We start from the raw sequence: 21,603 nt of genomic DNA on the forward strand, positions 1-21,603 counted from the left end.
GTGCCTGTGTGCACCCGTGTGTATGTACCATCCTCTCTCTCCTCCCTCTCAGGGCCTCAGTAGGCAGCAAAGGAAAGGTCCACAGCATCAGAGGGAATTAGCAGTCACTTCTCTTCCTCAGGTAAGAGCCAAAGTGGGGGACCATTAGTAAATGAAGGGGTCCCCCAAGGCGCCAGGCTTAGCAAAGACTTTCCCACGCCTATAACGCTAGCCCTGGTAAAAATCTGAGTTAGATGAGTAGCTGTGAGTGTACAAACGTAACCGAATCAGAACTCATAAACCAAGTCTTGTGTATCACGAATGCCAGCTGCACTGGGGCCTCACAGCACAGGTGGACCCCGGTCACACTTACAGCTGGACTGACCCGTCCCAGGCAGACTCCGGCCTTTGCTTCTGACTGACCCTGCCTCCCTGAGCCTTCCTGGCCCAGAAGCTCACCTCCCAACATCTTGCTGGCTTTAGGCCACTAATCCCAGGAATCGAGATGGCGGGATGCACCCCCTCTCCTCTCCAAAACCTCAGTCCTGCCCTTCTCTTGGCCTCCCTTATTTCCCTCCACATCCTTCCCACTCTGCCCTCCCGCTCCAAGTCCTCAACAAGGCTGGGGACCCTTGGGTTCAGGGGTGGGGCTCCCACCTTTCGAGTCGAGGGAGGGGAAGGCTGATGGGGCCCAGTGGGGAGAGGAACACATGTGCACTGGCATGCGCGTGGGTGAGTGCATGCACGCTGCGTGCGCCTGCCCAGGGGGGCTGGCTGGACATCTGGGTGGCCTCGAGGCGGCCCGGTGCCATGCGAGGTCCTGGCAGAGTCCACTGCCACACTGGGCAGGGGGCCTAATGCTTACAGGTGTACACGAGCTCCTCCTGCACGCACTGCTGACACTCCACGTAGCAACACCACTGCACCTGGCAGTGGCAGGAGAAGGCCACCAGGCGGCTCTGGGTGTCATAGCCCCGCCCGCAGCACAGGCTGCTGCAGCTGGCCTCCCGGGAGCACACCCTGCCCGCTGTGCCGGGCGAGTACTTGCTGGGCCGGCAGAAGCTGGGTGAGTCCTCCATGTAGACCAGGTCCCCGGGCCGTGGGGCCGGGCCCCTGGTGGAGCTGCCTGCTCTGGCCGGTGCCCACAGCTCCAGGCGGCCCAAGGCCTCGTTGGTGGCGCTGGACACCTTGACGGCTGAGTCGTGGCGCAGCTTTAACACCTGGCCTGTCTCGCGGAACGGGGAGAGCTGCTTCCAGCAGGTGCGCACGGCGCAGGAGCCCGACACGCCGTGGCACTTACACGTGGTCCTGAGGCCACTCTTCACGGCCTGCGAGGAGAGGCGGCAGGGAGGCGTGGTCAGAGACCCGGGCCCACAGACCCCAGAGCACCAGCCCTGGCTGGGAAGCAACAGGAGGATGGGAAAGAGACAGGGGAAGGTCCCCATGGGGGGCGCAGATAAGACTCTAGCCGGCCCACGTGGCACCTTAGTGAAAACTAGCTCTAGGCGCCCCTTCCTCTGGGCAGAGACAGTCCTCACATCTTGGTAAGAGCAGTGTGGGCCGGATGTTAGCCCCAGCTCCTCCCCTGGCCCAAAGTCCTTGTGGAGCAGACAGCTTGCACAACTGAACACAGCAGCCCTGGTTTACACAAACTCAGTGATAAGGAAACAGAACACAGAACTCAATTTCTTAAAGAAATGGAGGCCTAGCCTCTCCCAGCTTTCTGGTCCGAGTAGACCTAGATAGCTTTTACCCTCCCGCCCTCCCACTACTGTGTGACCTCAGCCAAGTTCCTTCCCCTCTCTGGGCCTCCTCTGTCTTCCCATCTGTAAAATGGAGAAGGGACAGGGGTTGTACCAGGTCAGTTTTCAAACTACCTTGGCTTCTAGGACCTCCAGGAAGGCCAGTGCTTGGAATGGAGACCCTTCTCCAAACACGTTTCTGCCTCACCAAGGCCCCATCCTGAGCCAAGCTCCCACCTGCTGCCCAGCCGACAGTGATGTCCAGGATCCTTCCCTACTTCCTGGTACCTGGTAATGGTCCAGAATGGATGCCCAAGGAATGTTGGTTGCAAGGATGAGGTTCATCCTGGGCCAGCTCTGTGCGTGTGCTGGGGGCAGGGCGGATAATGGCCTCCTAGAGACCTCGCTCCGCAGCCCTGCACTCTGGCTGGGAAGGGCTTGGGTCACCCGGGAACGTGCTCACCTTGATGCCCACGTGGGTGTTGTGGGCATCTACCCGTGCCCGCAGGTCTTTGCTTCCTCTCTTGGGCCCCAGGAAGTTGTTCAGGAATTTGGTGCTGTACTTGAGGTTGTCGCCGCACACGCCCCACTGCCAGGCCTGCCGGCTCTCCAGGCCTGGAGAGTCATCACAGGTGCAACGCTCCATGCGCCCGGCGCTGCAGGCCCGGGCCAGAGTGTGCGTGAGGGCGGCCGAGGACACCGCGTACAGGAAGGCCGTCTCCTTGAAACCTGGGCCGGGCCCCGGGAGGATCGGGAGGGAGGAGGAGAGTGGGCTCAGGGGCTGTCTGCTGCCCTCTGAGGATACAGTGGGTGGTGGGGCCACTGTGGCGAGCAGGATGAAGGGCCTGTGAACCTGAGGGCACAGCTCAGGGCAGCCTCCCTGTCACCTGCCCTTTAAACTCAGCATGCAAGTTGCTGTTTAAATGGAACTTCCAATTCCCAAGGGAGTGTGTGCCCAGGTTCTAAGGGCAGCAGGACAGGGGCTTCTCCTTCTACTAAACAGGTGAGAACACAAATGCAGAGAGAAGTGACACGGGCATCTGGCGAGTGGCGAAGGGGGTTAAACCATTGATCTTGACTCCAAGCTGATGTGTGAGCAAGTTGGACCACCCCGTTTCTGAGCCCCTGATCCTCTGAAATATGCTTCCTGATGCCTCCCAATGTCACCCTCTGCTACCTACTGGGGAGTAGACCCAATGACTGAGGGACCTCGGGTCTCCCACCTGACTGGTCCCAAACCAACCATCCACCCACTTCCAGGACAATCACAGCGCTTGCACTATGGGGTGCAGCCCAGAGCTGGCCTCCCCGTGAGCTCACTACCTTCTACCTGCTCTCTGATATACCCGGGGTGCTTGTGACACTGAGGTGGGGGGGGCATCAGCTCTGCCCAGACGCTCCCAGCCACGGGGAACAGTTGCCTGAAAGGGGGTGGGCTGCTCTGATGCACCATCGCTCCCTTTTTTGTCAAAAGCCCATTGATGCTTGGTGATAGTCACAGGATGACCTTTTCCCCCACTTGGGCTGAATGCTTTCTGAGGGAAGATGGGGTCTTGCTCGGCTCCATATCTCCAGCATCCAGCACAGTGCCTGGCTCACTGAGAGCCTCACCAGATGCTTAGTGAAATGATGGCCAAGTGGAGACATGGGGCGGGCAGGGAGGGAGGGAGGGAGCGTGGGAATGGAAGGGAGGGAGGGAGGGAGCGTGGGAATGGAAGGGAAGGAGGGAAGCATGGACTGATGCTTATGATCAACAAAGAAGCAGGTGAGTCAATGAACAAATGAAGTCTGTTGTTGGCCTGTGTCATGTCACTTGGCCAGCTATTAACTGCCATCCCTCCTTATCTGCTCTCATACCTTTGTGAGTGTGAGTGTGTGTGAGTGTGTGTGTGAGTGTGAGTGAGTGTGTGAGAGTGTGAGTGTGTGTGAGTGTGAGTGTGTGTGTGTGTGTGTGTGTGTATGGAGGCTGAGGGAAGGGACTGGGGGACCACCCATCTCATCTGTGGGCTCTTCCAGGAATGGGTTGTGCTCCTCCTCTCCTCTCTTGTGTCCTCCTTGCTCCCCTGCCCCCACCAAACAGGGAAAAGCTAGGGCTCATTAGCTCCAGGACCCTTCTTACTCAGGACCGCGCTGGGCTCGTAAGGGCAACGTGGTCTTGGGAATGTTGGAGTGGGAAAGGCATCCTCCTCCTCACCAACCCTCCTCCCTCCCAGCCCTCCTCCCCGCAGCCCTCCTCCTCCCAGCCCTCCTCCCCCCAGCCCTCCTCCCCGCAGCCCTCCTCCCCCCAGCCCTCCTCCCCGCAGCCCTCCTCCCCGCAGCCCTCCTCCCCCCAGCCCTCCTCCCCGCAGCCCTCCTCCCCGCAGCCCTCCTCCCCCCAGCCCTCCTCCCCCCAGCCCTCCTCCCCGCAGCCCTCCTCCTCCCAGCCCGCCTCCCTACCTCTCTTGAGCAGCCCCGTCCTCCCCTCTAGGCTGCAGTTCCAGCGCTCATGCCGGAACTGGAACTGGCACTCGAGCAGGCTGAGGTGTGCGGCATCCTGCAGGGTCTCAGCCAGGCCTGGCTCCCGCCGGCAGAGCTGCTTCTGCCGGCGGGACAGCTTCAGGAGGTCACACTGCTTCAGGTGGGCCCCACCCTGTGCTGGGGCAGGGGCAGTGCCCAGACCCGGGAAGGGTGTCAGGACCTCCCGCCCGGTTAGGCTAGAGGGAGCAAGAGAGAAGGGAGACCAGTGACCCTTGGGTCGTGACAGGGGAGGAGGAAGGATGACAGTCTCTAAGAATGTGGGGCAGGTGAGTGGAAGGGCCTTCCTGGGGGCTGCACTATTCGCCCTTCTAGGAGGGAGGATGGCCCCATGGGGTCATGCCCCCATTTTACAGAGCAGGAAACCAAGGTGCTTATAACAAGAGCTAGTGCAAGATCTCAAACCCAAGTTTTCCAGAAGCCAAAGTCTCTGCTCTTCTTACCCACCTTATTCCCCAAACTTGCCCAATCAGAAAAATCATCTTATTAAAAATACAGATGCCCAGGATCTATACTTAGCAATTCTGCTTCTCTTGGTCTGGAATAGGACCTGGGAATCTGTATATTTTCCACATTCCCTGGGCAGCTTTGGGGATCAAACACTGCACATAGCATTGGCTGCTGCCTGGCTTGTATGTTCCTAAGAGGGGCAGGCAGAGGGATGTCGACAGTAAGAAGACATCCAGCCAATTTCCCTGGTATTCCTCTCTCCCTTACATTAGGTTGTTGCCCAAGTAATGCCATGCCAACCTAACTTGTTTCCATAATCCCCAGAGAGATCTTTAACCATCTGGCCACTCCATGCCTGTTACAAAAAGATACTTAGGGAATACCTGAATGGATGGAACGGTGGAAGGATGGAGAGATGAAGGGAGGAAGGAAGGATGGCTGGATGGACTGACAGGTGGATGAAGATGAAGGAAGTATATTTTCATGAGGCCACCAGCTCCAGACTCTTTGCTCTACTATATCTGAAGTCCACGGATGCTGACGTCAGGCTGCCACGTTCCAGTGGCCCGTCACTTCCTAGATGTGTAACCTAGAAGCACTGATTTTCTCCTCTGGAAAATGGAAAGTGTGATCCTCGCTACCTCCTGGGGCTGCTGGGAGGATTATTTGAAAAGTTACTAACCACAGGGCCTGGGACTTGCTGTTTCACTTTCCTGCTAGCTGGAGTTTCTCAAAACTCTTTCCTCTTGCAAGATGTTTTACTCTCTAAGCTGGGCAGAGTCTTCCCTTTGTACAGATAAGGAAACAAAGGTTTTACAAAGAGGCAGTGACTAACTTGAGTCTTACAGCAGATCAGCAGCAAGGTGGGGACTACAGTGATTTTTTTTTTTTTTTTTGGCTGTGCCCCGCGGCATCATAGTTCCCCCACCATGGATCGAACCCATGCCCTCTGGACTACAAATAGAGCTCACCCTCCCTCCGCCCAGAAGCGGTCCATGAGATGTTTCTCCCAGTTCAAAATATATGCTGTCCTGTACCCTGGCGGCCCTCGGAGTGGGTGAAATATACATCATTCCGGCACCCAGGCTGGAGGAAGCAGCCCCTTTCTGGAAGTTGCTGGCCTTGTGCCGTGGTAAAAGGTCAAAGGTGGAACCAGGCGATGGCTCTTAAAGCTCCTGCTTGGATGGGGCCCTTGTCACTTGTGTGGCCAGGTCTGGGCTGCACCCCATAGTGCTCAAGGGCCCCCAGCCAAGGCAAGCCCTGTGGCCAAGCCCTGAGTGGTCAGAGAGGCGCACATCCCACAGGGCCAAGGGTGCGGCTCTCCTGTTTGGAGCCACCTGCCCCAGCCAGGACATCTGGCTGGATGCCACACCTTCCCCGTCCACCCCAGGGAGGGTGTGGGTCCTGGCCGGGTCCCAGCTGCCCCCAGAAAGTGCCCGTAGATCCCAAATCCATCAGGTGCAGCCAACCCAGTGTGGAGCAAATCTCGGAAACCCCCGAGCAGAGACAGATGCTATCGGGCTCCTCCTGGCCCAGCCTGGCCCTGGGCTCCCCTCCCAGACAGGGTGAGGGCAGGGACCCGTTAATCATTAATCTGGGGGCAAATGGGTAAATTTCCAGTCCACCAGGTCTACACCCAAACCCCTCCCTGCAGTCTGGCAGGAAACCCTTAGAGCTTGACCCTTGGCAGGTCCAGAGCAGAACCCAATGTCAACTCCAGCCCAGGAGACCCCACCCTGACTGACTTCCGGTGTGGAGGGCAGCTTGGGGGCTGCAGGAGCAAAGGGTGCAGCAGCCATCTAGCCCCTCAAATGTCTTCCTCCCCACACCAGGGACTGGTGTGAGGGGCAACTTCTGTTCATGCAGTTCTTGTGTTTCCCTTGTAGTAGTGATTAACAGATGAGAGAACGAGCAGGGAATGATGGGAATTTTGGCCAACAGGACAGCAGATCCTTCAAGGATCAAATTCCATTATAAGAACAATAGCTATTATTTTTATATCATTATAGCTATATTATATAATATATAATGTATAATTTATATTCTATTATATAATATCATCTACCACGGGGTTTTTTTTGGCCATGCCATGTGGCTTGTGGGGTCTTAATCCCCTGACCAGGGATTGAACCCAGGCCCAACAGTGAAAGTGCCAAGTCTTAACCACTGGACCATCAGGGAACTCCCTTAGCTACCACATTCTGAGTGCTTATTACTAAGCCCTTTAAATTACTCTTTCAGACACCTGTTGGGTTGGCTGCCTACCTGTTCCTTCTATCTACATGGTTACCCTGTCGGCCATTTTATACCATATGATCTTGCTCCTCTGGCCTGCTGATTGGACCACTGAGGATCACATGACCCAGGCTGGGCCAATCAGTTCTTTCTCTGGGAATTTGGAATTTGACTTAAGAGAGCATACATTTGCTCTCTCTCTTTCTTTGACTTAAGACAGCATACAGTTGTTTTCTCTTTCTTTGGGCTTGTAACTCAAGAGATAGAAAGCTGGTCCAAAGAGAGAGAAAAAGAGTGAACCAAACCCATAGAGAGGAACAGAGGTGAAAATGGGAGGGAGAATTGGGGGAGATTTTCAGCCCCTGGCCCCAGAGTCTCCCTGTGGTCATCTCTGTTCTTTCTTGAGACACTTCTATCTGTAGAACAATGTCAAGGCTGAGAGTCAGTTTGTCTAATTAAGGGTGCCGTCCCTGGTCACCACCTTCTGACAGCTGTGGAGTACCAGCACACCCTACGCTGCACTTGTGAGCCAGGCTCGGCAAACACATTTTCCTCCCATCAACAGGCCACTGTTTTTTTAATTTCGTGTAATAGACCCTGTGATTGATGGCCCCAGGAGTCCAGTATAAAGTCGGTTAATTTTATTAGCAGTAATGACACTTAGTAGCGATTAATGGTCAGGAAAGGCAGCCAACCGCACAGGAGCTTCAGGCCATACTGGGCCCTGGTCTGCCCAGGGCTGCTCTCCAAAAAGGCCCCCTCACACTGCCTCAGGGGCCCCCATAGGACCTAGGAAGACAACCGAGAGACATACCAGGACCCAGTTTCCCTTTCATTTGTTTTCTATGTTGCACTCTGGGACCATTTTTTCTTTGAAGAAATAGTGGCAGGACATCAAACTTAGAAAATACCTCAACTGATTTCCTTAAACAGTGCTAGTAAATGCTCTGACACATGCCCTGTGGCTGCCATGGCATCTGCTAGAGACGGTTTCTTCTTGGACCTCAGAAGAATTCTAGGTGTTGCAGGTTCCAATCTGTTCCGGGGTCCGTGGGCATGATCCGTTCCCATTGAAGAAATCATTCTATCTGGCACTCCAAGCCTGAGAACCCCACCCACCAAGCCCTTCTGCAAAAATCTCTACATGTTAGTTGCATCTTGAGGGTAAGATGTACAACCAGAGAAGATCGAGTGAGCTTTGTTGAGCCTAAGGTAATCCATACAAAATCTGGGGTTTTAATGAAGATATCTCCCCATGGTCAGGTGGGACGCTATCAGTCAAGCAAGCGAGCGCTGTTCTGGACTGAAGAGCAGAGGACAAATAACCTGTAAACTTGCTGATTACCCTTCTGGGCTGAGGGATAAGAGCACCTGCAGGCTCCTGCCTGACTCAAGTGCCCCTGAGCCACCTGGGACCAACCCTTCCCCATCAGTTGCACCTGCTTTGGCCCAGCTGGTCTGTCTCCCCAGTTCCTGTTTCCTGTCGGGCTCTCCCAGGTTGACTTCCAGCCTCTTTTGTCCCATTAGGAAAGCAACCACCCCACGTGACCGTCTCCGTTCACCTCCCTTCTTTGCCCCCAGCCTGTGCCCCTCTGTCCTTTGCACCCTCAGCCCATGGCCCTTGGTGGTCAGGTCGATAAGACTGGAAGCCCCCACCTTCACACAATGAGATGCCTTTGGCTTTGACCCCAGAGCCTCCCCAGCCACTTCCCAGGCCACCACATCTCCCTCCAAAGTGGGAAAAGCCAAGGGTGCCCCTCCGGACTTCATCTCACATCCCGCGCCCCCAGACCCCCTCTGTCCATGCCTGGTCTTCCCCGCCCATGCCTTCTTTCACCCTGCGCAAGGCTCACACCATCCAGTTTTGGCTAAAGCTGCCCCATCTGGGATGACCTTGAAGGAAGCAAAAGTAGGTTCTCCCAGGCTTTGGGGAAGCCTCCCAGGAGACTGCTTTGGTCTATGGTCAACAGGACACCAGGGACCAGCGAAGCCCTGAGCAGAACTAGAGTTCACCCTGGAATGATCACCCAGCACTTGCTAGAGTGTGGGGACCAAAGGACCTCAGGCCCCCAAGGCTGTTCTGGCCTGGGTAGTCTGGTCCCAGGTCTGCCCTCACTCACTGGTGACCCCAGGGATGTCCACTCACCCCCTGAGCTCATTCTATCTAACAAATACACCTTGACTAGTGGGAGAGCATGACTGGAGCCTCAGTTCAAATCCCACCTCCGCCTCTTACTAGCTGTTCTACCTTGGGCAAGGCACTTCACCTCTCTGTGCCTGATCTGTGAAATGCAGATAATCACAGGACCTGTTTCACATGCTTGTTGTGAGGATTAAATGAATGGACATCTGTAGAGCTCTTAGAACAGTATCTGGCACACGGTAAGCTCCAGGTAAGTGTCATTCTTAAGCATCTACTACCTGCCAGGTGCTGTGCTGGGTGCTGGGACACACACTCATAACCTCAAGGAGCTCACAGTCTGGAGGGAACTTGGCTGGATTCAGAGCACTGCAAACTCTCCCCAGACCCCAAGGGGCAGGGAAGGAGAAGGCTCTGAACCAGCCCAAGTCCCAGAGGACAATAGCTGCTCAGGGACCTGGATCAGATCTCCTAACACCATCTGGGTAAGACCCTGACCTCAGCCAGTCCCCTCCTGCCTGCAGTGGGAGGCCCGGGGCGGAGAGGTGGCTGAAGGAAGCTCTTGGGAGCTCTCTGGAGAAGGCTCGGCAGGTGTAGAGCACTTCCCATCACCTGGGGGTGCCCAGGCTCTGTTCTCCCACCCCCACCCCCATCCCTGTTTCTGCTCGAGAGGGTCTGATGGTTCCAGAGGAGACCGCCCCTGGGATGTGGGTGGGTGAGCAGGTGGGTGGCACAGGACAAGACTGGCGGTTCCCAGGACACCAGGTAATGCCAGCCTGTCTGGACACTTAGCTGGAGGGACCAGGAGCTGTTCCTGGCACCAGGGCTGGTGCCAACTGCAGGCAGCTACCTGGGAACCAGGAAAGCCTTGCCCTGCCTGGAGCATTGGCCTTGGCCCCGCAAAACCCTATTAGATGCTCCGATAACAGGCTTCCTCCGCTGCAGGGCCATTTGCATGGTAAGTGCACCTTTTGTGCTTTCATCTCAAATATCTCAGCCCACCTCTCCCGCCCTCACTAAATCCCCCTACACACACACACACACACACACACACACACACACACACACACTCACACTGACACTTACACTCCCCACCCCCACCTGCCCTCTCCAGTCCCCACCTCTTCCCAGCAGGGGAGAGTTAGTGAGGACAGTGTCTGGCCCAGGAAAAGAGGGCACATGGCTCCGGGCAGTCCTTCTTCAGACAGGGGGCCCCCTCCACACCCCTGGCTCCTCTCCCCTCCTCCCGTCATCTGAGGGGCCCCGAGGTTTACTCTGCTGAGAAGCACATCCCTCTCTCCATCCTTCAGACTCCTCTCTCCTTGACAAGACTCACTGTCACCTCATACGTCCTCCATGAGGATGTCCTTACTGAGCAGCCTTAATGGCAAATTTGGCAGGTACCGTTTCCCACTTTTCCTCCAACTCCCCCTCCCCCATCCCTTCACTCACTCTTTTATTTAAATATCAATATTGAGCATCAGCTTCAGGCCACAGAAGACCAAAACAAACCAGACTGCTCACTACATCCCTGTCCGGGTCTCAGCCTTCCTTTCCTCCCCACCTCTTAGCCTCAGAACCCACCTTGAGGACTGAATCAGCACACCTCCCCGCCCCCCACCAGCCCACCCCTGGCTCAGAGAGAAAAGAGACTGGCCCAGCTGTGGGCTTTATCTCTCCCAGAACAGCTCCACTTCCTGTTTTGCAGCCGCCCACTGGGCTGCCTGCTGAGGATGGCATCGTGGAGACGGGTGCGCAGGAGCTAAGTGGGCAGCAAGCAGGCCGCCCAACAGGCTTGCTTTGCATCTCAACAATCTCGGGTATTTAGAGCCTGGCTGGTGCAACATCTGTGGAGGAAATGCTTCCCCCTTCCTCCTCCTGTCTTCCTGCCACTCCGCTCAGGCTCAGGCTGAAGCTGAGGAGGGGAAGTCTGTCCCTGGCATGGATGGATCAGGTGGCACAGTGACCATGGAGGGTACCAAAGTCACTCCTGTGCAAAGGAAGCCCTCCCCTTCACAAGTCTGGGATGATAAGCATCTCCCCCACTTCCCTGGCTGGGTCCAAATGTACACCACTTGAATCATGATATTCTAGGGCTGGGGAAACCCTTCAGGATCATCCAGTCCAGAAGTTTTGCCCTGATGGCTTCTGGGAGGTACCCCAGAGGCTTCTGCAGTGCAGGCAGGAAGGCAAGAGGTTTGCCAAGTATGCAAGTCTCTGCTTTGATCTGTCTGGTGCCCTGGAAGTTCATGTAAGATTCTTGTCCAAGATGATCCACTGAATTAGTGGCAGGGCTGGGGCTGCACTCCCGGTCTCCCGATTGCTTCCATCAAGATTGGCGGTCTCTGCTTTCAGTTTTAATGTAACACTTCAGGGAAGCAAAAGCAGCCTTCACCATGGTAAATGTCTACGGTGATCGGAACGCAAGGCTGGTAGGATTGAAGGGAAGGAAGGCTGGTCAGGACTCCTCTGGCCCCCTGAGCAGCTGAAAGGAGAGAGGACCCTGGTCTAAAACTCAGTTTCTTTTCAGCCAAGAGTCAGAAATAAAGCTTGGAGCAGTGGCCTGCCAACTCATATTGAAGTGTGAGAGTCTGATATAACAATGCCAGTACCTGAGAACATACTTTGCTAGACAGAGGAAGCTCAAAGGAGAGAGTGTGGGATCATGAAGAGAAGAGAGAAAGGGGAAGTCTGGGGTGAGGAAAGGAAGGGGAGGAGAGGAGGGGGGCTGGAAGCCTTAAGATAAGCTTCCCCAGCTTCTTGGGTTCACAGGCCCAGCCCTGACCCAGGGGAGGAGTCGTTTAGGGGACACAGCATGGGGACGGCAGGGAAAGGCAAGTAGTCGCTGAGGCCGTATCATCTTGGGGCAGCCAACACCCATACCCAGCTCTGCCCCGACCATGGGATCCTGGCTCATGGGCTGGCCAACTTTGGCCAAGTTTTTTTTTTTTTTTTTTTTTAGCGGTACGCGGGCCTCTCACTGTTGTGGCCTCTCCCATTGCGGAGCACAGGGTCTGGACGCGCAGGGCTCACGGGCCCAGCCGCTCCATGGCATGTGGGATCTTCCCGGACCGGGGCACAAACCCGTGTCCCCTGCATCGGCAGGCGGACTCTCAACCACTGTGCCACCAGGGAAGCCCTGGCCGAGTTTTTTTAACCATGATAAGTTGACCAACTAACCAGCTTGGCAGTCTCTTGGGTAGTCACCCTTATCCCTGTGGACAGGCAGGCTCAGGCTGGGCTGTGGGCCCTGGGAGGGCCTGGCCCCTGGTGAATGCCTTGTGTGTGATCACCCTGTGATGTGGACAATTCCACTGTTTACATATGCTCTCGGAGGAGATGTCCCATGCTGCAGATTCCATTTGTCCTCCTGCAGGTCCCAGGGATGGCTCATGCCCCTCCACACCCCTCCCCTCAGCCCTAAGGATAGCAGGAACCTCCAGCCTGGTCAAGGAGCCACTCCCTGAGTATGCCTAGTGAGGGCCCGAGTGGTCAGGACAGCCCCAGGGTATAGATGGAGTTATAAATGGCTTCCCTGAGAATACAGCAGGGTCCTCCAGAGCAGGACCAGGACAACTTCCCACCTTGGAATCTCCTGGATGCAGAGCCAACCAGGGTTGTAGCAAAGGGCCCCTCCCCTCATGCCAGGCCATGCTCTTCCTTGTCTTCCTGCCATGGCTAACTCAGTCCAACCTCCATGCCTTTCTTCATGCTGTAATTGCTACCTGGGTTGCCTTTCCCAGTCTAAAAGCCCTCGTGGATCCCCTGGACTCTTATAACCACAGCCTTTTTCAACACTTGACTCAAAAATGCAGGGAATGGGAAAGGTGATCCTGAGGCCCTATTCAGCTCTAGTAGCCTAAGATGCTTGTCTGCCTCTTCCAGGAAGTCCTCCTTACTTGCCAGCCCCATCCCACTCTAACCATCCAACTTCTCTGTCTTCTCCCAGTTTTTCGGATGTAGTACCATTAGTTCTGCACAGCTCACTTATTTTCTTCCTCCTCAGGGCTGTATAGACAGTCTCTCCAAATAGGCCGTAACCCCCTTGGCAGAGGTCCTGGTTTCTCATCCCCTGAGGCACCCCCATCCCCAACCCAGGCACCTGCTGACTGCATACATCCCTCAGGTGCTAACTGCCAGGCAGAGTATAGCTCCAGGCTCTCCCTCAGTCCCCTCCACTCCCAGGTCCAAACCACTGGCCTCCCTGCCGTCTCACTCCCAGGCTGCAGGGGTTACCTAATATCCCCCAACCTCACCACCAAACCTTCCCAAGCTCAAGCCTCGAAGGCTCTGGAGGGGCGTGGCTCTGGAGGGGCGTGGCTCTGGAGAAGCTTCCCTGTGGCCATGCCTGCCCCAGCCCTCAAACTGGGATCTGGACCGACCCAGATCTCAGGGCAGTCTGGCCTCGGTCAGTCAGACCCTGACTCCTCTGACCAGCTTAGCCCCTATGGGGACAGGGAGAGCCAGGCTGCTTCCCTCTGAACCCCAGTTTCTGGGGATAAGCTGTGCTTGGGCAGCCAGAGCCTCCCTCTGATACACAGTGAGAACTCGGTCCAGGTCTTTCTTTAAATCTCAATGTACCCAACCTCTCGCGATGACACGTGACAGGTTCACAAAATTTTATCCAAGATTCTGGACTCCAGAAATCTCCGACAACTACAATTTTGGGGTACAGTTGTGGTGAACTCATATGGCAGCAAGACTTGACCTGAACCAAAGTGAGAATATTTATGGTCTATATTTATCCCAACACGTAGATGTTTTTCCTGCAAAAATAATCGTGTCCGATTACTGGGGGCTGCCCTATACCTTGCTAGGGATATGATGTTATACGTGGTATGCGTATTGTATTATCTTGCTAAAATTTGAAAACTCCTGAAATCTGAAACACATCTGGCCTCAAAGGGATTGTCACTATGGGGAAAGCAGACCTTCTCTGCTCTTGCCCTAAAACTAGTCTCTTTGGAATTTCCAAGACAGACTGAACATGGTGGTTTGATTTTCTCTTGATTCTTTGAGACTCTTCACCCTCTCTCTTCAGTCTCTCCAGTGAGAGGGTCTGGGCTTGAGGTGTCTGCCCCACCCCCAGCTCATCTCTGCTGCCCCCAGGATTCCCATGGAAGGCCAGGTGTGGTTGACTTCCAGAGTCTGTTGGGGGCTAGTGCCTGCTCTCTGCTTTGCTTCCCATTCCTATGCTGACAGAGGCCGGGTCGTGGCCAAGCAGCATGTGCCTGAGAGGGCCATGCAGAAAGAGCAAACATGATGGGGCAGAGAGGGAGGTTCTGGGGGCGAGGAAGGGTCAGCAAAAGGGAGAGGGGACTGCCCACCCTGACACTCACTGTGGACCAGGAAGCAATGCTAGGGACCGTGGGTGGAGCCAACCAACAACAGGGCCCCAAGACTTCCGCTTAAAGGGCTCTATGCACGAATCGGAGACGTGAGCACATAAAAAATTAGGTAACAAACCAAGAGTTGAAGACATGCAGTGCGAGAGATACCTACGACGTACGCCAAGTGAGAGATGTAGGCTACGGGGTGGAGGGCTCAGAGGGTCAGAGCTGCCCAGGGGAAGGCAGGCCTCAGCTGGTAGTCAACAGGTGCAGGAGGCAGGGTTGAAGAGGTTGGCTCCGGGTTCTGACAGACTAGAATTCAAATCTAGGTGCTGCCCGCCACTGGCTTTGTGACTGTGGGCAAGGCACTTGGCCTCTCTGAGCTTCCCCCCACGCCCCCACTCACCTGTAAACGAGGATAATTCCACCAGCATTTACCTCCTGGGATGTCACAATGGTTAAATGAGATTATGCACATAAAGGGCTGAGTATAGGAAGGATTCAAATTATATAACGACTGGATAAAGATGAAGAGAGGAAGGAACAGATGTCAAAAAGATACTCCTTAACCTGGGATGCTCTAAGACGGGCCACTAGATTTCCTGGACTCCATACATGTGGAGAGCATTTCAGCACTTTTATATACATAAAACCCTCATAACGACCCTACAAGGTAAGGATAAGCCCATTTTATAGATGGGAAAACTGAGGTCAGAGCAGTTAACTGACTTGCTCTGGGTCACAACTAGTAAGTGGTTGGCTGGAGGATTTGAACTCGATCTGTGTGATTACAAGTCCAGCGCTCCTTACACTATAGCAGGGCATTAGGCTGGCTCCCATCCTGCTCAGGCTGATGCCAGGGTGAGGGTCTCCCTCACAGCACCTGGCCCACCTCCTCCTGAGCCCAACTTCTACCTAAGCACACAAGCCTAAAGGCACCAGGACCTCTCTTCCTTAGGAGATTCCAGCCCAGGTGTCCCCCAGACCCCTTGCTTCTCTCTCTTCTGTTTCCTCCCCACTCAGCCTCAGAAACTCCACCACCGTCCACTGAGGAGGCTGGTTTGACCCCAGCTCTAGAGCCCAGCTCCTCATGGGTTACAGCTGAGCCCAGAGAGAAGCTAGCCTAAATTCCTTCCCCCAATACAATGATTCTTATCAGTGATGTTTGGCTTGCAATCTACCACCCCAAAGCAGTAAAATTTCTTTTACCCTTTCTTCCCTCCAACCGTATTTTTCTCAGGGCCCAGTCAATTCCTAAAACTGTTTTTAAAAAAACATCCAAATACATAAAACACTTAGGAATAATTTTTTAAATGTTTGCAAGACCTATACACTGAAAATTACAAAACACTGCTGAAAGAAATCTTAAAAGCCCCCAAAAGAGAGATATGGGCAGTTTATAAATCTGAAGACTCAATATTGTTAGAATGCCAATCATCTATAAGTTGACTTATAGATGCAATGCGATCCCAGTCAAAATCCCAGCAGTCCTTCTTGCAGATATTGACAAGTTGATACTAAAATTTATGTGAAAATACAAAGGATCTAGAGTAGCCAAAACAATTTTGAAAAAGGACAGAACTTATAGTACTTGGTTTCAAGACTTACCATACAGCTACAGTGATCAAGACTGTGGCATTGGCCTAAAGATACACTTATGGAATAGAATAGAGAGTCCAGAAATAAGCCCTCATATATCGGGTCAATTAATTTGCAACAAAGATGACGATGAAAAAAGGATCATCTTTTTGACAAATGGTGCTGGAACAAGTGGATATCTACATGGAAAACAATAAACTTCAACATTTACCTCACATCATCCACAAATATTAACCCCAAAAGAATCATAGATCTGAGTGTAAAAGCTAAAACTAGGAAGTTTCTAGAAGAAAACATAGGAGGAAATCTTTGCAGCCTCTAATAGGCAGAGATTTCTTGGATGAGACACACAAAAAGTACAAACCATACAAGAAAAAGTTCAAAAGTTGTACTTCATCACAATTAAAGTCTTCTGTTCTTCATAAGATAACAATAAGAAAATGAAAAGGCAAGCTACAGACAGGGAAAAAATATTGCCAATACTTTCTGACAAAGGACTTATATCTAAAACATGTAAAGAACTCTTACAACTCAATAAGACAAATAACCCAATGAAAAAGACATTCAAATGACCATACGATCCAAATATCCAGTCCTAGATATGTATTCAAGAGAAATAAAAACATATGCCCACAAAAAGGGATGTACATGAATGTTCATAGCAGCTTTATTTGGAATAGCCCCAAACTGGAAACGATCCAAATGTCCATCAACTGGTGAATGAATAAACAAATTGCAGTACATCCATGCAGTGGAATACTACTCAGCAGGAAAAAAGGAATGTGCTACCGATACATGCAGCAACATGGATGAATCTCAAAAAATTATTTTGAGCAAAAGAATTCATACACAAAAGGCTATATACCATATGATTCCATTTATATGAAACTCTACAATGGGCAAAACTAAAGTGAGAGAAAGCGGGGAAGTGGTGACGGGGGCGGCTGGTGGGAGAGTGTTGACTGCAAAGGAGCACAAGGGATCCTTTGGGATGATGGCACTGTTCCATATAGCAATTGTGGTGGTGGTTACACAGGGTATACATTTGTTAAAACCCAAACCGGGGGGGCTTCCCTGGTGGCGCAGTGGTTGAGAGTCCACCTGCCGATGCAGGGGACATGGGTTCGTGCCCCGATCTGGGAGGATCCCACGTGCCGTGGAGCGGCTGGGCCCATGAGCCATGGCCGCTGAGCCTGCGCGTCCAGAGCCTGTGCTCCGCAACGGGAGAGGCCGCAACAGTGAGAGCCGCGCGTACCGCAAAAAAAAACCCAAACCATGCACTTAGAATACATGCATTTTATTGCATGTAATGTTGATTTGGAAAAAAAAATTAAGGTTGTGTTTTGCTTCTTCACAATGATGAAACTTCCACAACCCAAGAAGATGGTTAGAACCCTAGCAACCAACAAGAGTGAGCCTGTACTGAGCACTTAGTATGTGCCAGGCACCCTACCAGGCCCTTTCATTCGTTGTCTGAATTAAGCCTCACACCAGCCTTTAGGATGGGTATTATCATCACCCAAAGCTCAGACAGGTTAAGACATGTGCCTGGAGTCACACAGCTAGCAAGAGGCAAAACCAGGATTCAAACTAAGTTCTAGATAACTCAAAAGCCTGTGCTTTCATAAACGGATCTGTACCATCCCTAGATAGGAAAGAAACCCAAACAGGGCAGAGGTCACACATTTAAAAAACACCACCAAAGTCAACTACTATTTTAAAAGCTGCATCCGCAGGAACTATTTCTAGATACAAAATTCACTGAGATGACTTTTGACAAGGCCTAACATACACCCAGCTCATCACATAATACAGTGAGTGTTCATTTATAAAACACCACAGAACTTAAGATTTGCAGAATTCCCAAGCCATTTGAGCCAAGACATGAGCTCGTGAGTAATCCTAGACTTCCAAGCCAGGACCAGCTGGTTAGGGAACATTAGGACCTCCAGATGCTAAAGACCTTGAAGGTAAGTGACTCGATCGTGGACAACACTGAGAGTGGTCCAGAGCCAGGACAAACTTGGTCCACCTTCCATCCCACTGTCATCGTGCCATCCTCTGGGAGCCCACCTGATACCCGAGCAGGGCTCAGTGCATCCTATCTCACTGCTGAGGACAGAGGAGAATGCTGTGACCTCACCCATCCCACTACAGCCAAGAATCTGACAGATTTAACCAAGTAGGGGAGGGGGCAACCCTCTACCTCCTCACCCTCTGCAGCTCCTTTGCAGCTGCAGCTCTCCTGGGTGACCACACAGTATTAGCTCTAGTGGCTAATACTCTCTGTAGAACAAAGAGTCCAGATTGGCGGCAGGACCTGGTTTCTATCCTGCCTCTCCCACTAGCTTGCTGTGCGACATAGCGTGAGTCACTGAAACTTTCTCACCCTCAGTTTCCTTTTGGGAACTATTTACACCCATCCTGTATACCTCAAGAATGGGTCTGAGGATCAGATGGCAGAGGGCCTGAACAAGAAAATTATCTGTAAACTGCAATACTAGTTACGTTATTATCGGCATCACCAGAATTAGGTGCTAGGCTCAAGCAAAAGCACCAGAAGCAGTTGCTGGCTCACTGATTTGGGGATGACGGTTCCTTCATCTGAAAAATAGGAATAATAATACATGACCTGCTTGAAGCAGGGAGTTAGACCAGAGAAACTTTGGGGGTCACTTCCAACTCTAAAGCCTGATTCTATGATCTTAAAAACCCCAAGAAGATTGGCCTCACCTGCTCTCCTGATGTCTGAATTTTCTTTTATCAGGATGCCAAAACACTTGATCTTATAATCAGAAATGAGACTTCAGATGCAAATGACCTAGAGGGGGGAGAAGCACATTGCCTCACATTCTCACTACAGTGTTATAGATTCCTTCCAGAGAGCGAATTCGGATAGTACGATGGAAAACCTGGCCTAACTGAGTCATGAAAGGGCTTCCTCAGTGAGAATTCGGGCTGCATCCTGTCTGTTCTCTGAGACCAAACACAACAGCACAAAACCCCAGTTTTAGCTTATTCTCTGAACATTTTTCCTCCTCCCCAGACTGGGGTGGTGGTGGCTTGAGTGTATTTTGCCAGCTGTGTCCAGGGGGGCTCACGACTTGGAAGAGGTTCCCTCTCAGCCCCAACCCATGCCTGATCCACCATCTCCCTTTTCATTTCCAAGACTGCCCCCTTGCTCACGGTCCTCAAATTCTAAACCTGTGCACTGCCACAAACTCCTTTCCCTTCCAACCACACCAGGCTGGGTGGTTCCAGCTTCCTGGAGCCCCTCTCCTCCCATCTCATCTGGCCCTTGCCCCATCCTCAACCTCCAAACCCAAGCAAACACAAGGATTGTGAAAATGAGCTGATATCCAAGAGGATGCAGGCACCATTTGTCCACACCCCTCTCCTGCCCCCACTCTCCATTCCAGCTCAGAAACCCCTGCTGGGGCTGGAATACCAAGACACTGTATCTCCTTAATAATTAGTGACATTAGTTGAGCATTTACTATGTGCCAGACCCTGTTCTAAGTGCTTTACATGTACTAACTCACATGATCCTCATATGAAATAAGCACTATTATTCTCATTTTAAGGATAAGAAACTGAGGTACAGAAAGGTTAAGTGACTTGGCCAAGAGCACACAGCTAGCAAGCAGATGGATTGGGGATTGAGCCCAGAGTCTGTGCCCTATAACCATTTTATCCTGTCTGCTGAGGCAGGAGCAGTGCCTTTTCAAGACTGAAATCATTGGGAAACGAACATGAATGCACAATGCTCTTGAAGTGGATAGAGAGGCTCAGTCATATCAAGTTTAGCCCCTTCTCTGTACAAAAGGGAACAATGAGGCCAGAGACTAAGTGATCTTCCCAAGTCACCAGCAAGCTGAGCCCTGAGCTAGGGTCTGGGCTGATGCCACCCGCTATATATTTCAGGAGCGGCCACTGCCCACAGCCAAGGCATGTTTTAACCAGGGGTCATGACCTGGAAATTAGCCCACAGCCCTTATTCCAGCCTGTGCAGGACCTCTCAGACCCTCTCAGACCCTTATTGGCCCCCTCCCTGCCAGGTCCTTAAGAGCAGTCTCTGGCAGGTCACTTGCTTGGTGGTTTATGTTTTTTGGTTTTTGTTTGTTTGTTTTTGCCTTTGCTGGGGTCAGACTGTAAACCTCATCTTGATTTGGGGTGAGGATCACAAAAAGTGCCATGATTTAAAGTAAGAGACTGTATATATTTAGAACAGGCTTTGGGTGGAGGTCAGGAAAGTCCCTTCACACCCACGACCCCATCTCCCACCCCAAGTCCCTGCAATTCAGGGTCAGAGAAGGAGGGACAATTGCCCTGTAACTTGCTCTCCAAACACTGCCCACTCCCACCCATTCTCTCCCCAGTTGTCACCCCCAACTCGGACCCTCCTTTTCCAATCATGTATACCGCCTCCCCTCTTACTCTCTTCGTCATTCTCCTGAGAAGTCACCCGACGCCAGGTCTGAGATTTGGTTGGGTTTCCCCCACAGACGGTTCCCTCCCGCTCTCCAGCTGACACTCCCCACGGTCCGCAGGTTCCCCCATCCCTCTTGGATCAGCGCGATCCCCTCCCCCAGCCTCGGTAAAAACCCACCCCACCCATCCAGCCAGCCCTCCGGGTCTCCGCTCTGCGGGGCGAAGGCAGAGGGTCGCGAGGGAGCCCCAGGCAAGGACGGGTGGCTGGACAGAGCCCAGGATTGGGGCGGACAGGGCACCGAGTGAGGATCCGAGAGGGCATCCGAGCGCGGGAGGGACGCCTTGGACAGGCAGGGACAGGGAGCCCCGGGGAGGACGGGGACAAGGTGCGAAACGCCTGCAGAGTCCGGGAGCTTGGGTGGGGGTCTGAGACCCGGCCGAGTGGGCGGGATGAGGTCTCGGACAGGACAGGGTGAGAAGAGCGGCGGTGAAGGGGACCAGAGCTCGGACGCTAGAAGGTGGGATCCGGGTCCGAGTCGGGGAAGCCAGAGAAGGAGTTCTGGGCGCGAACTCCGACCCCGAGATGGGGCTGGGTATCACCGGGGCTAAGGTCTGAGTTCGAGATCCTGCCGGGGCCAGGGCCAGCGGAAGGGAAAAGTTGGCCTTGCTGCAGCGGGAGGAGGGGAAGGCAGGCGGGCCGGGGCGCGGCGGGCACTGACCCGAAGTAGGCGGCGGCGGCGGCGGCGGGCAGCGCCAGCAGGCAGAGCGCGGCCAGGGCCAGCGCGGGCGGGGGGCGCATGATGCCGGCGGCGCGGCGCCCTGTCGCATCTCCTCGCGCCGCTCCGCGCTAGCAGCGCCGCCACCAGCCGCCCGCGGGGCTTTAAACCCCGGAGGGGCGGAGCGGGCGGGCGGACAGGAGCGGCGCTGGCTGCGCACCCCCGCAGGCGGCGAGCCCCCCGCCTCATTGGCCCCGCCGGCTTGCCCCGCCCCGTCGCGGGTGGGGCCACCGCCCCGGGTCCGCCCCCGCCCCGCCCCCAGCTCCCGCGCCCACCCTCCCCAGGTGAGAGCTCACCTGACGCGGTGCGGGCCTGGAGACGCGGCGGCTGAACGTGAAGGTCCCGCGCCTGGAGAGGCGAAGATGGGGGTACGAGCCGGGGACCAGGGAGTTTTTGCCCCTCCGGGC

The 21,603-nt window shown here is 53.8% G+C and overlaps 1 protein-coding gene across 1 annotated transcript; it reads right to left on the bottom strand.

Moving 5' to 3' along the window:
* Positions 1-833: 833 nt before the first annotated feature.
* Positions 834-21,248, bottom strand: WNT9B (Wnt family member 9B). Its single transcript, XM_060135744.1, has 4 exons — positions 20,599-21,248; positions 4,158-4,414; positions 2,185-2,450; positions 834-1,307 (listed from the first exon to the last, which is right to left on the bottom strand). Exons 1-4 carry the CDS (start codon positions 21,246-21,248, stop codon positions 834-836), a joined length of 1,647 nt encoding a protein of 548 aa, XP_059991727.1.
* Positions 21,249-21,603: the final 355 nt, after the last annotated feature.

Source organism: Lagenorhynchus albirostris, chromosome 20, assembly GCF_949774975.1.
Source record: "Lagenorhynchus albirostris chromosome 20, mLagAlb1.1, whole genome shotgun sequence".
Lineage (NCBI taxonomy): Eukaryota > Metazoa > Chordata > Mammalia > Artiodactyla > Delphinidae > Lagenorhynchus > Lagenorhynchus albirostris.

What these genes read in the sequence shown, in the direction of transcription:
- WNT9B (XM_060135744.1), bottom strand. Translation starts at nt 21,248, where the DNA reads ATGCGACAGGGCGCCGCGCCGCCGGCATCATGCGCCCCCCGCCCGCGC. An exon ending in GGGCTGGCTGGATGGGTGGG is followed by an intron (nt 4,415 to 20,598) that starts GTGGGTTTTTAC and finishes TGCTCCCTCTAG; the next exon opens with CCTAACCGGGCGGGAGGTCC. An exon ending in GACGGGGCTGCTCAAGAGAG is followed by an intron (nt 2,451 to 4,157) that starts GTAGGGAGGCGG and finishes GGCCCGGCCCAG; the next exon opens with GTTTCAAGGAGACGGCCTTC.